This window comes from Coregonus lavaretus, assembly GCF_964263955.1.
Source record: "Coregonus lavaretus genome assembly, chromosome: 1".
Taxonomy (NCBI): domain Eukaryota; kingdom Metazoa; phylum Chordata; class Actinopteri; order Salmoniformes; family Salmonidae; genus Coregonus; species Coregonus lavaretus.
This window is the reverse complement of record NC_139988.1, coordinates 69,128,044-69,140,994: the sequence shown is the minus strand read 5'-3', so window position 1 is coordinate 69,140,994 and position 12,951 is coordinate 69,128,044. Positions and strand designations below refer to the sequence as shown.

Genomic DNA, 12,951 nt, shown 5'->3' with positions numbered 1-12,951 from the left:
GGGTGCAAATGAGCAAAATTAATAACAATATGGGGATGAGGTAGTTGGGTGGGCTAATTATAGATGGGCTGTGTACATGTGCAGTAATCGGTAAGCTGCTCTGACAACTGATGCTTAAAGTTAGTGAGGGAGATAAGTGTCTCCAGCTTCAGAGATTTTTGCAGTTCGTTCCAGTCATTTGCAGCAGAGAACTAGAAGGAATGGCATCCAGAGGTGTTGGCTTTGGGGTTGACCAGTGAGATATACCTGCTGGACCGCATACTACGGGTGGGTGTTGCTATGGTGACCAATGAGTTAAGATAAGGCGGGGATTTACCTAGAAGTGATTTATAGATGGGCGGGCGGGCGGGTGCAAGCAGCATTCAATTGAAGAACATGCATTTAGTTTTACTAGCGTTTAAGAGCAGTTGGAGGCCACGGAAGGAGTGTTGTATGGCATTGAAGTTCGTTTGGAGGTTTGTTAACACAGTGTCCAATGAAGGGCCAGATGTATACAAAATGGTGTCGTCTGCGTAGAGGAGGATCTGAGAGTCACCAGCAGCAAGAGCGACATCATTGATATACACAGAGAATAGAGTCGGCCCGAGAACTGAACCCTGTGGCACCCCCATAGAGACTGCCAGAGGTCCAGACAACAGACCCTCCGATTTGACACATTGAACTCTATCTGAGAAGTAGTTGGTGAACCAGGCGAGGCAGTCATTTGAGAAACCAAGGCTATTTAGTCTGCCAATAAGGATGCGGTGATTGACAGAGTCAAAAGCCTTGGCCAGGTCAATGAAGACGACTGCACAGTACTGTCTTTTATCGATCGCGATTATTATATCGTTTAGGACCTTGAGCGTGGCTGAGGTGCACCCATGACCAGCTCGGAAACCAGATTGCATAGTGGAGAAGGTACGGTGGGATTCGAAATGGTTGGTGATCTGTTTGTTAACTTGGCTTTCAAATACTTTCGAAAGGCAGGGTAGGATGGATATAGGTCTGTAACAGTTTGGATCTAGAGTGTCACTAATCGTAGTGTCAAAATTCTTAGGAAAATGTGGAACAAGAACAGATGTAACACACACAGTGACACATAAATATGGTGAGGAATGGGTCACACAGCAAAAGAAACCCAAAACACTGTGTTACACCTTCGAGGTCATCTTTATTTCAAGCGTGTTGCGCAGATGGGCAGATCTTGACATGATGCCTTAATTCCTTGAATAAATAATTGCATCAATGCATCCCATCCAAAAGTGAGAACGTTCCTCAACAGTGAAACCCTTGCAAGGTTACATGACGGAATAAGAGTTTGTCTTATGACCATTTTAAGTGCATTTATAAACCATTATTCAACCAAGCTTAATAGGCTTACAATTTGGCAAGCACAAATGACTATCTCACAATTTTAACCATAACTGTTTATGAATGTGTCTAATTAGGTTTAATTGATGGTTAAAGTAATTTACCAATTGTCAAATGCACCGTTAACAATTTAAAGTATTTTTTTATGTGAACCGTTTGTGAACCCGTTTTTGCCATTGGGCCTGGGCACCAGACTCCAGATCTTTATTGCAGTTGTATCAATGAGGTAGTCGGTTTTCAATTGGCTAACACTTATCACGTGGTTTGTGCAGTGTGAAATAAATAAAATAAAATTGTATTTGTCACATGCCCTTAACCAACAAATGAAGTTAAGAAAAATAAGAGTTAAGAATATATTTACTAAATAAACTAAAGTAAAAAATAAAAAACAATAACGAGGCTATATACAGGGGGTACCGGTACCGAGTCAATGTGCGGGGGTACAGGTTAGTCGAGGTAATTTAGGTAGTATGTACTGTAGGTGTTCCTTTTGTTCAGGTGGGAAAGGGCAGTGTGGAGTGCAATAGAGATTGCTTCATCTATAGATCTGTTGGGGCGGTATGCGAATTGGAGTGGGTCTAGGGTTTCTGGGATGATTGTGTTGATGTGAGCCATGACCAGCCTTTCAAAGCACTTCATGGCTACAAACGGGAGTTCTACGGGTCGGTAGTCATTTAGGCAGGTTACCTTGGCGTTCTTGGGCACAGGGACTATGGTTGTCTGCTTGAAACATGTAGGTATTACAGGCTCGGTCAGGGACAGGTTGAAAATGTCAGTGAAGACACTTGCCAGTTGGTCAGCGCATGCTCTGAGTACACATCCTGGTAATCCATCTGGCCCTGCGGCCTTGTGAATGTTGACCTGTTTATGGTGTATTGGGATGCTATCGGAAACTTTTACATTTGTAACAAGCATGGTAACAAGCATTAGCTGTTACATCTCTGTAATTGCAGACTGCAATTACTATCAGTTATATGTTATTACAGTGAACTATGAATTATAATTATTACAATACTTGTTACAGTGTAATAAGGACCCCTTAAAATGAAGTGTTACCACAAGTTCTCCTGGGTAGGCCTATTTCCAGGAAAGATTAAAGAGAACAATCCTTCCTATGTAGTACATTTTCAATATAAATTTTCAGTCGCTCAGAAAAGGATATATAAAAAAACATTTAAAAATAAATGGATGCTGTGGCCATTCTTCATGCGAGCAACATTTTTTTCCTGTTCTGGACACTGAATGCACTAGATTTCCATGTCTTATATTCAGGCGATATCATACATTCAGATGAAGATGTTATGAAGACCCTTTCGAGCTCCAGAGAGGGAGCAACTTGCATTGTCATTACATAATACTGCCCCATGTAAGCTGCACAGGGAATTAACAGCCAATCCCGACCTCAGATGTTTGGCCGCTCAGAACAGAAGTGGCATTGGACTAGATACATCAGTGTTGAGAAACAGAACATCTGAACAACGTACAAAAACAACTTTGGGAATTCTGATTAAATCAAATCACTGCAATTACTGAAAGAAAAACGTGAGAATGAAGATGGCCAATGTACGGTTATCAAGGGGTTCATGTTTTACAAGTATATCCTTTTAAGGTTATTTGTTTTACTGAGGGGTGAATCAGACTCTGGCATGATATGGCCAAGCACAGTGCAGCATTGTGTATTCAGACCCTTTGCTATGAGACTCAAAGTGGAGCTCAGGTGCATCTTGTTTCCATTGATCATCCTTGAGATGTTTCTTCAACTTGGAGTCCACTTGTGGTAAATTCAATTGATTGGACATGATTTGGAAAGGCACACACCTGTCTATATAAAGTCCCACAGTTGACAGTGCATGTCAGAGCAAAAACCAAGCCATGAGGTCGAAGGAATTGTCTGCAGAGCTCCGAGACAGGATTGTGTCGAGGCACAGATCTGGGGAAGGGTATGTCTGCAGCATTGAAGGTCCCCAAGAACACAGTGGCCTCAATCATTCTTAAATGGAAGAAGTTTGGAACCACCAAGACTCTTGCTAGAGCTGGTCGCCCGGCCAAACTGAGAAATCGAGGGAAAAAGGGCCTTGGTTAGGGAGGTGACCAAGAACCCGATGGTCACTTTGACAGAGCTCTTCTATGGAGATGGGATAACCTTCCAGAAGGACAACCATCTCTGCAGCACTACACCAATCAGGCCTTTATGGTAGTGACCAGACGGAAGCCACTCCTCAGTAAAAGGCACATGACAGCCCGCTTGGAGTTTGCCAAAAGGCACCTAAAGACTCTCAGGCCATGAGAAACAAGATTCTCTGGTCTGATGAAACCATGATTGAACTCTTTGGCCTGAATGCCAAGCGTCACATCTGGAGGAAACCTGGCACCATCCCTACGGTGAAGCCTAGTGGTGGCAGCATCATGCTGTTGGGATGTTTTTCAGCGGCAGGGACTGGGGAGACTTGTCAGGATCGAGACAAAGATGAACGGAGCAAAGTACAGAGAGATCCTTGATGAAAACCTGCTCTAGAGAGCTCAGGACCTCAGACTGGGGCGATGGTTCACCTTCCAACAGGACAACGACCATAAGCACACAGCCAAGACAATACAGGAGTGGCTTTGGGACAAGTCTCTGAATGTCCTTGAGTGGCCCAGCCAGAGCCCGGACTTGAACCCGATCAAACATCTCTGGAGAGACCTGAAAATTGCTATGCAGCAAACCTCCCCATCCAACCTGACAGCGCTTGAGAGGATCTGCAGTGAAGAATGGGAGAAACTCCAAATACAGGTGTGCCAAGCTTGTAGCATCATACCCAAGAAGACCCGATGCTGTAATTGCTGCCAAAGGTGCTTCAACAAAGTACTGAGTAAAGGGTCTGAATACTTATGTAAATGTGATATTTCCGGGATTTAAAAAATAAATAAATTAGCAAAAATTCTACAGAGCAGTGGATGTAATATATCTAAGAATTTAAAAGGATCTCAACATTCAAGCTTTTATGTAACCCATGCCCCACAGACTTTGCTTGTAAAAATGGACATGGCTAGGATCAAATTACCTAGTAGCTTTACACTACCTTGCATATTTAGCAAACATACATATACATTTTCCAGCAGTCACATTTTCAGACGAATACCCATTTGTGAAATTGTATAAAATGTCATGACCATCTTTGGCACTTAAACTGCACTGAGACATCAAAGTCGTCAGTGGGCTATATATTTTAATTACTCAACAAATTGCTGCAGACACTTTGTCTCATTGCATTAAACATTTACATTTTAATAATTTCGCACAGACGCTCTTAACCAGAGCGACTTACAGTAGAGAGTGCATACTTTTTCCTTCGTACTGGTCCCCTGTGGGAATCAAACCCACAACCCTGACGTTGCAAGGGCCATGCTCTACAAACTGAGCCACAAGGGACCACATATGACCGGATAAGTAGTGTAGAGGTTCTCCACTTTGGTCGAAATAAGTCATTCACTTATGCACTGTCAACTGCAAGGAACGTGATTCTTCTCAAAATAAAGGCATTCCTAAGCCAACTCAGAAGAAACTGTCTTCATTAACAGCTGAGGATTTTGATACAATAAGCAATGGAAATTGGTTCAGTGATAACATAATTGATGTGTACCTTGACCTTGTAAAATCTAATTTGGAGGATCACTTTGTGTTGATGTGCCCTGCTTCTTTTCTTAGCCAACAACTACAGAATCTCGGTTCTGAGAGTATAGATGTTCTAGGTACATAGAGTAGCACACAATTGGTGTCGTTTTGACTAGAGATACCTGGGTTTTTCATTGGATGCGTCAAAATCCACCGCATCCGCCGATGTCGCACTTCCGCACCTGCGGTGAAAGGTGGCAGAGCTATTGAGATCAAATGTTTAATAGATGAGAATATTTGCATAATGTTGGTCAAAATCCATCTCACACCATCTTCTCCCACTGCCAGCCATAGGACTTCCTCTCATCACCATATTTGGTGGTGAGTGGAAATGTCAACCGGATGCTTCAGATTTATACATCCGGTGAAATAACTTTCTTTAGCTCGCTAGCTAGTTTACCTCAGTGCATCGATAATAAACTCCCAGTATTCACTCGAATTCTACGAAAGGTTCCTCCTGATTGTGACAAATGTCTCGACTTGAGCTTCCTTGGTGGGAACAGAGATCCTAAATTACTATAATTCATTATAATTGCTAATTCTATGGGTGGGCCATGAAACTTGACAAATCTTCAATGATTAAAGGTTATTTTATTTCCCTATCCAAGTTTTACATTACACACTTTAAATGAGGCACATCTATATTTGAGTAAAATTCAACCCTTTAGGATGAATCTCAAATTGATTTATTCCAGAGACTAACAAATAAACCTACAATTGTTTCTCCGCTCCATAAAAAAAGCTAAAAGTAAAATAACAGCATTAAGAATTCAGTCAATATTATATGACAAGTCCAATTTCTCTAGCAGGTGTCAATCTTGTGGTTTCGGATTGGCGCTGGGGTCAGAAGGACGATGACACGTCGGGGAGGACAGACGGACTGAGGCGTTGTGCGAGTGCTTCGACCTTTTGCCCTTGTGTACCGTTTCATCACCATTTTCCCCTTCTTCTCGTTCAAGCCTGCCTCTTTTAACAAAGTGTTCTATCCTGGACTCCAGGCTCTCGCAGCGTGGACGCTCAAGCAAGGGCCGATAGGTCCTCTGTTTGGTACCTTCCATCAGCCAGCAATGGGGAGAGGAGGTCCCACCTGTTGATGGAGAAAATCTGTTGTTCCATTACACATCCCCACATATAAAATCCCAATGTAACCCCTGAGTATAATACAACTAGCACTTGATCATACAGGTAACTGCCAAAATAACGGAAAGTCTTGAGTAAATGAGAGATACAAAGTACACTGCTCAAAAAACAAAGGGAACACTTAAACAACACAATGTAACTCCAAGTCAATCACACTTCTGTGAAATCAAACTGTCCACTTAGGAAGCAACACTGATTGACAATACATGTCACATGCTGTTGTGCAAATGGAATAGACAACAGGTGGAAATTATAGGCAATTAGCAAGACACCCCCAATAAAGAAGTGGTTCTGCAGGTGGTGACCACAGACCACTTCTCAGTTCCTATGCTTCCTGGCTGATGTTTTGGTCACTTTTGAATGCTGGCGGTGCTTTCACTCTAGTGGTAGCATGAGACGGAGTCTACAACCCACACAAGTGGCTCAGGTAGTGCAGCTCATCCAGGATGGCACATCAATGCGAGCTGTGGCAAGAAGGTTTGCTGTGTCTGTCAGCGTAGTGTCCAGAGCATGGAGGCGCTACCAGGAGACAGGCCAGTACATCAGGAGACGTGGAGGAGGCCGTAGGAGGGCAACAACCCAGCAGCAGGACCGCTACCTCCGCCTTTGTGCAAGGAGGAGCAGGAGGAGCACTGCCAGAGTCCTGCAAAATGACCTCCAGCAGGCCACAAATGTGCATGTGTCTGCTCAAACGGTCAGAAACAGACTCCATGAGGGTGGTATGAGGGCCCGACGTCCACAGGTGGGGGTTGTGCTTACAGCCCAACACCGTGCAGGACGTTTGGCATTTGCCAGAGAACACCAAGATTGGCAAATTCGCCACTGGCGCCCTGTGCTCTTCACAGATGAAAGCAGGTTCACACTGAGCACGTGACAGACGTGACAGAGTCTGGAGACGCCGTGGAGAACGTTCTGCTGCCTGCAACATCCTCCAGCATGACCGGTTTGGCGGTGGGTAAGTCATGGTGTGGGGTGGCATTTCTTTGGGGGGCCGCACAGCCCTCCATGTGCTCGCCAGAGGTAGCCTGACTGCCATTAGGTACTGAGATGAGATCCTCAGACCCCTTGTGAGACCATATGCTGGTGCGGTTGGCCCTGGGTTCCTCCTAATGCAAGACAATGCTAGACCTCATGTGGCTGGAGTGTGTCAGCAGTTCCTGCAAGAGGAAGGCATTGATGCTATGGACTGGCCCGCCCGTTCCCCAGACCTGAATCCAATTGAGCACATCTGGGACATCATGTCTCGCTCCATCCACCAACGCCACGTTGCACCACAGACTGTCCAGGAGTTGGCGGATGCTTTAGTCCAGGTCTGGGAGGAGATCCCTCAGGAGACCATCCGCCACCTCATCAGGAGCATGCCCAGGCGTTGTAGGGAGGTCATACAGGCACGTGGAGGCCACATACACTACTGAGCCTCATTTTGACTTGTTTTAAGGACATTACATCAAAGTTGGATCAGCCTGTAGTGTGGTTTTCCACTTTAATTTTGAGGGCGACTCCAAATCCAGACCTCCATGGGTTGATACATTTGATTTCCATTGATAATTTGTGTGATTTTGTTGTCAGCACATTCAACTATGTAAAGAAAAAAGTATTTAATAAGATTATTTCATTCATTCAGATCTAGGATGTGTTGTTTAAGTGTTCCCTTTATTTTTTTTAGCAGTGTATATTGAAAGCAGGTGCTTCCACACAAGTATGGTTCCTGAGTTAATGAACCAATTACCATTCCATCATGATTGGGGTCATGTATTTATTAAAAAATAAATAATAATACATAAATACAATTCACAGGAGGTTGGTGGCGCCTTAATTGGGGAGAACAGGCTCGTGGTATTGACTGGAGCGGAATCAGTGGACTGTATCAAATACGTCAAACACATGGTTTCCAGGTGTTTGATGCCTTTCCATTTGCTCCGTTCCGGCCATTATTATGAGCCATTCTCCCTTCAGCAGCGTCCACTGATAAAAGTGCTGGGCAGGCCATTATTTTGGATACCATGGCTATACCCCCATCCACAGGGCATGAATGGTCACTGAATGGTTTGATGAGTATGAAAACAATGCAAACCATATGCCATGGGAGTCTCAATCACCAGATCTCAATCCAATTGAACACTTATGGATGATTCTGGAGCGGCACCCGAGTCAGCGTTTTCCACCACCTTGGAATTTCCCATAGAATAATGGTTTAGCATCCCTCCAATAGAGTTCCAGACACTTGCAGAGTCTATGACAAGGTGCATTGAAGCGGTTCTGGCTCGTTGTGGCCCAACGCCCTATTAAGACACTATGTTGGCGTTTCCTTTATTTTGTCAGTTCTCTATGCATAGTCACTTTACCTCTACCTACATGTACATATTACCTCGACTAACCTGTGCCCCCGCACATTGACTCTGTACTGGTACCCCCTATATATAGCCTCGCTACTGTTATTTTACTGCTGCTCTTTAATAATTTGTTTTGTTTCTATTTTTCTTCTTTTATTTTTACTTAACACTTATTTTTCTTAAAACTGCATTGTTGGTTAAGGGCTTGTAAGTAAGCATTTCACTGTAAGGTCTACACCTGTTGTATTCAGCGTATGTGACAAATACAATTTGATTACCTGTAGCCTTTATACTTCACTTGCACCACACACTATAGTCTCCCTCTATGCAGTGGTAGACAATAGGATGGGGATTAATAAAGTTGGATTAGATTTCAATGAAGGATTGACGGACCTGTGCTCTCTAGACCTTGGATCATGCCGTGGATGACCTGGGTCTTTACTGCTGTCTGGGTCCAGTGTTGCTGCAGCGTGGCCAGGGCGTGTTTTGCCTCCTCAGCCTCCCTGCGCCAGCTCAACCCCACAAAATGGCAGTTGAACAGCACCAGGGGAAAGTCCACCGCCATGCTGAATGAAAAATAGAAAGACCACTCGCTTTTGTACTGGGTTGTGCTCATGAGGGCACACTAAGGCAAAAATGTTTTACAATGGAAAATGACACGTTTTGGACATGTTCAGATTTGTGAGGGTTTTTTCCGTTTGGTGCCTAACGGACACGACAAAGCTATGGCGGACATGTTTTTTTAATGACTTGTCTTGCTGTCCAAAATAGATGTGTTATTTGCTTTTCTAGTGAGTGTTTGGAAGAGTCTCTGGATAGCAATGCCTAGACCAACTCACCTATATTGAGGTTTCCTGGGATTCGTCTTCACATCCAGGAGTTGATCCACTATCTCTAGGGCCTCCAGCTTCTGGCCAATCAGCAGCAGCACTGCCATCATGCAGCGCACCTAGTGGGAAGAACAACAGACAGTATAGCATGGAGGTAGTGCTGGGTGATAACAGATTTTAATAAAACATTTTATTTGTAACGCAATTTTCAAAAACCCAAAGTGCTAAAACAAGTGTCAAAACATTCATATATAATCCATATGCAATACGTCACAGACCAAAATGTGTATGTCCAATGAGTCTGGGAGTATTCTCTGACCTGGTGATAGAGGAAGGCCAGTCCTTTGATCTCAAATATGAAGAGGTCGTATGGGTCTGTGGTAGTGGGCATAGTAGGGGAAGTTTGATGGACAGGCTGGACCGTGGCAGACAGGATGGTCCTCTGGAACTGCAGCACTCCGTTGCCCACGTCCATCTTGCACAGGTTGCGGAAGTCGTGAGTGCCCTCGTAGCTGGAGACCAATGAGTAAGGAGAAGATGCGGGGCTTTCAGTTCAGCTTCTAAAATGACTTGTGATTTCAAACTGTGGTGTTGAGAACATAGCAATGGAAGTGTTTCCCCTGCTTTTTATCAAGCAGGGAGGGTTGCCCCAGCCTAGCTCTGCCAATCTGACTAAATAATTTAGCTTCAGTCAGTATCATTTGACATTTTTAGGATCAATAGCCAATATTGTTTAGAAGGCCTAAGCTTTGCAACCTGCCCTAGAAATAATCTAGGGTAAACAAGACAATATGGCTCATTGTCTATTTGACTTGTCTTCAATTGAAGTGCTGGATAATTTCGCACCACTCACTGTTTGGCAGCCTCTGCCATCAACGCTACATCCAGAGCCCCGCGTGGGAAGTAGTACCGGTAAGTCCTAGACTGACAGTCGAAGCGCGCACTGAAGCCCTCCGCAGCAGGTGACCAGTCAAGAATCCTGATGTCCTGGGGCAGGACTCTGTTCAGCATCTTCACATACGGTAGCTCCGCCACGTCCGCTTTGTTCTTGACACCAGCATCGACATTGGACGGGAGGGTCACTCCTAGGCCTCCACAAAACTGAGTGGAGCGCAAGTCTATGGACATGACCTACGTCAAGAAAAAAAGAAAACGGTTAAGGCAAAAACCAAATGGGAGTTGGGAATTTCTTACAATATACATGTTTATGTCCATGCATTGCCAGGTAGCAACCATATAGCCTTGCAAGCTTAACCTCAGGCATTGCAAACTTACATTTACATTTTTGTCATTTAGCAGACGCTCTTATCCAGAGCGACTTACAGTTAGTGAATGCATACATTTTTTTATACTGGCCCCCGTGGGAATCGAACCCACAACACTGGCGTTGCAAGCGCCGTGCTCTACCAATTGAGCTACAAGATACCTACTTGTCCATATTATTTAACGTAACAGAGTTGGGTTGGGAGAAGTTGCCCGCTATTGCTCCAATGTTTTCAAGAACTATTAGCATGTTATTGTTGGAGGTGTAGTAGGCCAAGTTATCTGACCTGGGAAAAGGCACTGACTCCTTTGTCAGTGCGGCCACAACGGTGATAGTTAGAACTCTGGCGATCCTGGATCAGTCGAGTCTTCAGAAGAGCCTCGAAGAGCCGGGCTTCCACAGTGTTGTCAGTGTTCTCCTGGACAGCAAAGCCCTGATAGGCCCAGCCCAGGTAGGCCAAGCGGAGTGCAACATGGCGCCGAGGATGGGCAGAGAAATCAAACGGTCGGTCCCGACTCCTTTTTTCACCCTTTTTCCTGCCACCAGCATCAGGCTTGCTGCTATCCTTCTTTCCATCAGAGTTGGTTGACACCTCCATCTCATCCCCAGTTCCTTCCTTGACCGTTTCTCTCAGCTGTGCCTTCAGTCTCTCCACCTCTCCTTCCAGGTCTCTCACCCTCTGTAGTAATTCCTCAGACATGTTGCTTTGCAAACGGCAAAAGAGGGAAAATAACTTCTCTGGAAAGTAAGTTAGAAAGACAAAGAGTTAGACTGTGTTTGAATGTAGCTAGTAACTAAGACCTTCCCTTTTAGAGTATTCCTGATTTAGTCAGTCACCAGACAGTGACAAATCTAACATACAAACTTAGCCTACACAATTGTCTGCTGCAGAAGGTCAGCTTGCTAGTTATGTAAAGATAAAATGATAGATAAATACATTTGACTAGTCTAGTCTGTGATCCAGATGTAATTAGCATGTTAGCTAGCCCATTCATAGACTATAGTATCTTCTGACGGGGGAAGTGGTACGTTTTTGGAAACATCTTTCATATCAGCAAGAAATAATAAAATTCAAAAAGGTTAAATTACTACACACCTTTATATGGTTAGGGTTCCCACACTGCCATATCACATTGCTTGTTTACTGAAGACATAGGTGGTCACCTGTGCTAATTAGCTATCTAGCGTGCTCTGAACACCAGTGTGTAAGCGTAACTGGGGAGGAAATGTAGCTCATCAACTGGAGGCACACAATGCTTGTGGATCTGTTCAAAACTACTACAGTAACTATTTATTTGAAATATTCTTTCTCACTGATATGAAAGATATGGGGCATATCAGCATGTTTCAAAAACCGGTTTGAAAGCGAAGATTTACTTCTCTAAACGTTAACACAGCATCGGAATTGTAGTTTCTGAAAACACAGCGTCAGAAATGTAGTTTATGTGGAGCTAAATTCAGGCGAATGTAACAGCTGAAAACACTAGCTACATATCAGTGGAGGCTGCTGAGGCTGGGAAGGACGGCTCATAATAATGGCTGGAATGGAGAAAAAGGAATGGCATCAAACACATGGAAACCATGTGCTCCAGCCATTACCTCCAGCTCGTCCTCCCCAATTAAGGTTCCATCAACCTCCTGTGCTACATATGGAGAAAAAGGGTTTCGAGAGCTAGCTAAATTAGTTAGCTAGCATTAATCTGAGAACGAGGCACCAGTGAAAATAGTTTCAGCTTGCATCTGCACAAACGACACAATAATATCAACATATCTTACCTTTACTTTGACGTGTAGTTTTGATGAGTAAGGTTATCATTCCCTATCAAGCCACTTTTGCAAACTTCAACTCGTGCCTCTACCTCAGATTTAATGCTTCAGTTCGTCCTGAGTCAGACATAAATTCTAGACTGATTTATTTCCTGTAAGGGTTTCTGGGAGTTGTAGTTCTTTCTACAGTAGTGTCATTTTTGACACTCAGTGGTCAGTATTTTAGGCAGCTATATCTCATCTTTTTTATGTTTATGTTGTTGGCTGTAAATAAAAAATTAAATAAAAATAAAAGCATAACATCATCAAATAAACTTTATTCCCAACAAAGAATACATTTCAAGCTAAAAAAGTTTCCAATGACAGGGTAAAATATATGTGGCCAGAAAGCTCGCCTGAGATGTATCCTAACAAGATACAATATGTTTAATAAATCATCTTAATAACTTCATATAACTAACCATTTAATGCATGGTAAATGTAAAAAAATGTAATGTAAATGTAAGTTTACAAAAAATCCAATAGTTAACAAGCAAACACAGTATCAGCATCTTACTAACAGTAGCAGGTGTGTGGAATTCGTCATGATGGGATAATTTTTCAGTTAATTTT

The 12,951-nt window shown here is 43.5% G+C and overlaps 1 protein-coding gene across 1 annotated transcript; it reads right to left on the bottom strand.

The window, feature by feature from the left end:
• Positions 1-5,774: 5,774 nt before the first annotated feature.
• pus3 (pseudouridylate synthase 3) lies at positions 5,775-12,481 on the bottom strand. Its single transcript, XM_084145089.1, is given in 8 exon segments — positions 5,775-5,883; positions 5,886-6,092; positions 8,872-9,044; positions 9,318-9,427; positions 9,628-9,820; positions 10,162-10,439; positions 10,859-11,310; positions 12,349-12,481. Coding segments are annotated over 8 exon segments (1,488 nt in total). The 5' UTR covers positions 12,389-12,481; the 3' UTR covers positions 5,775-5,848.
• Positions 12,482-12,951: the final 470 nt, after the last annotated feature.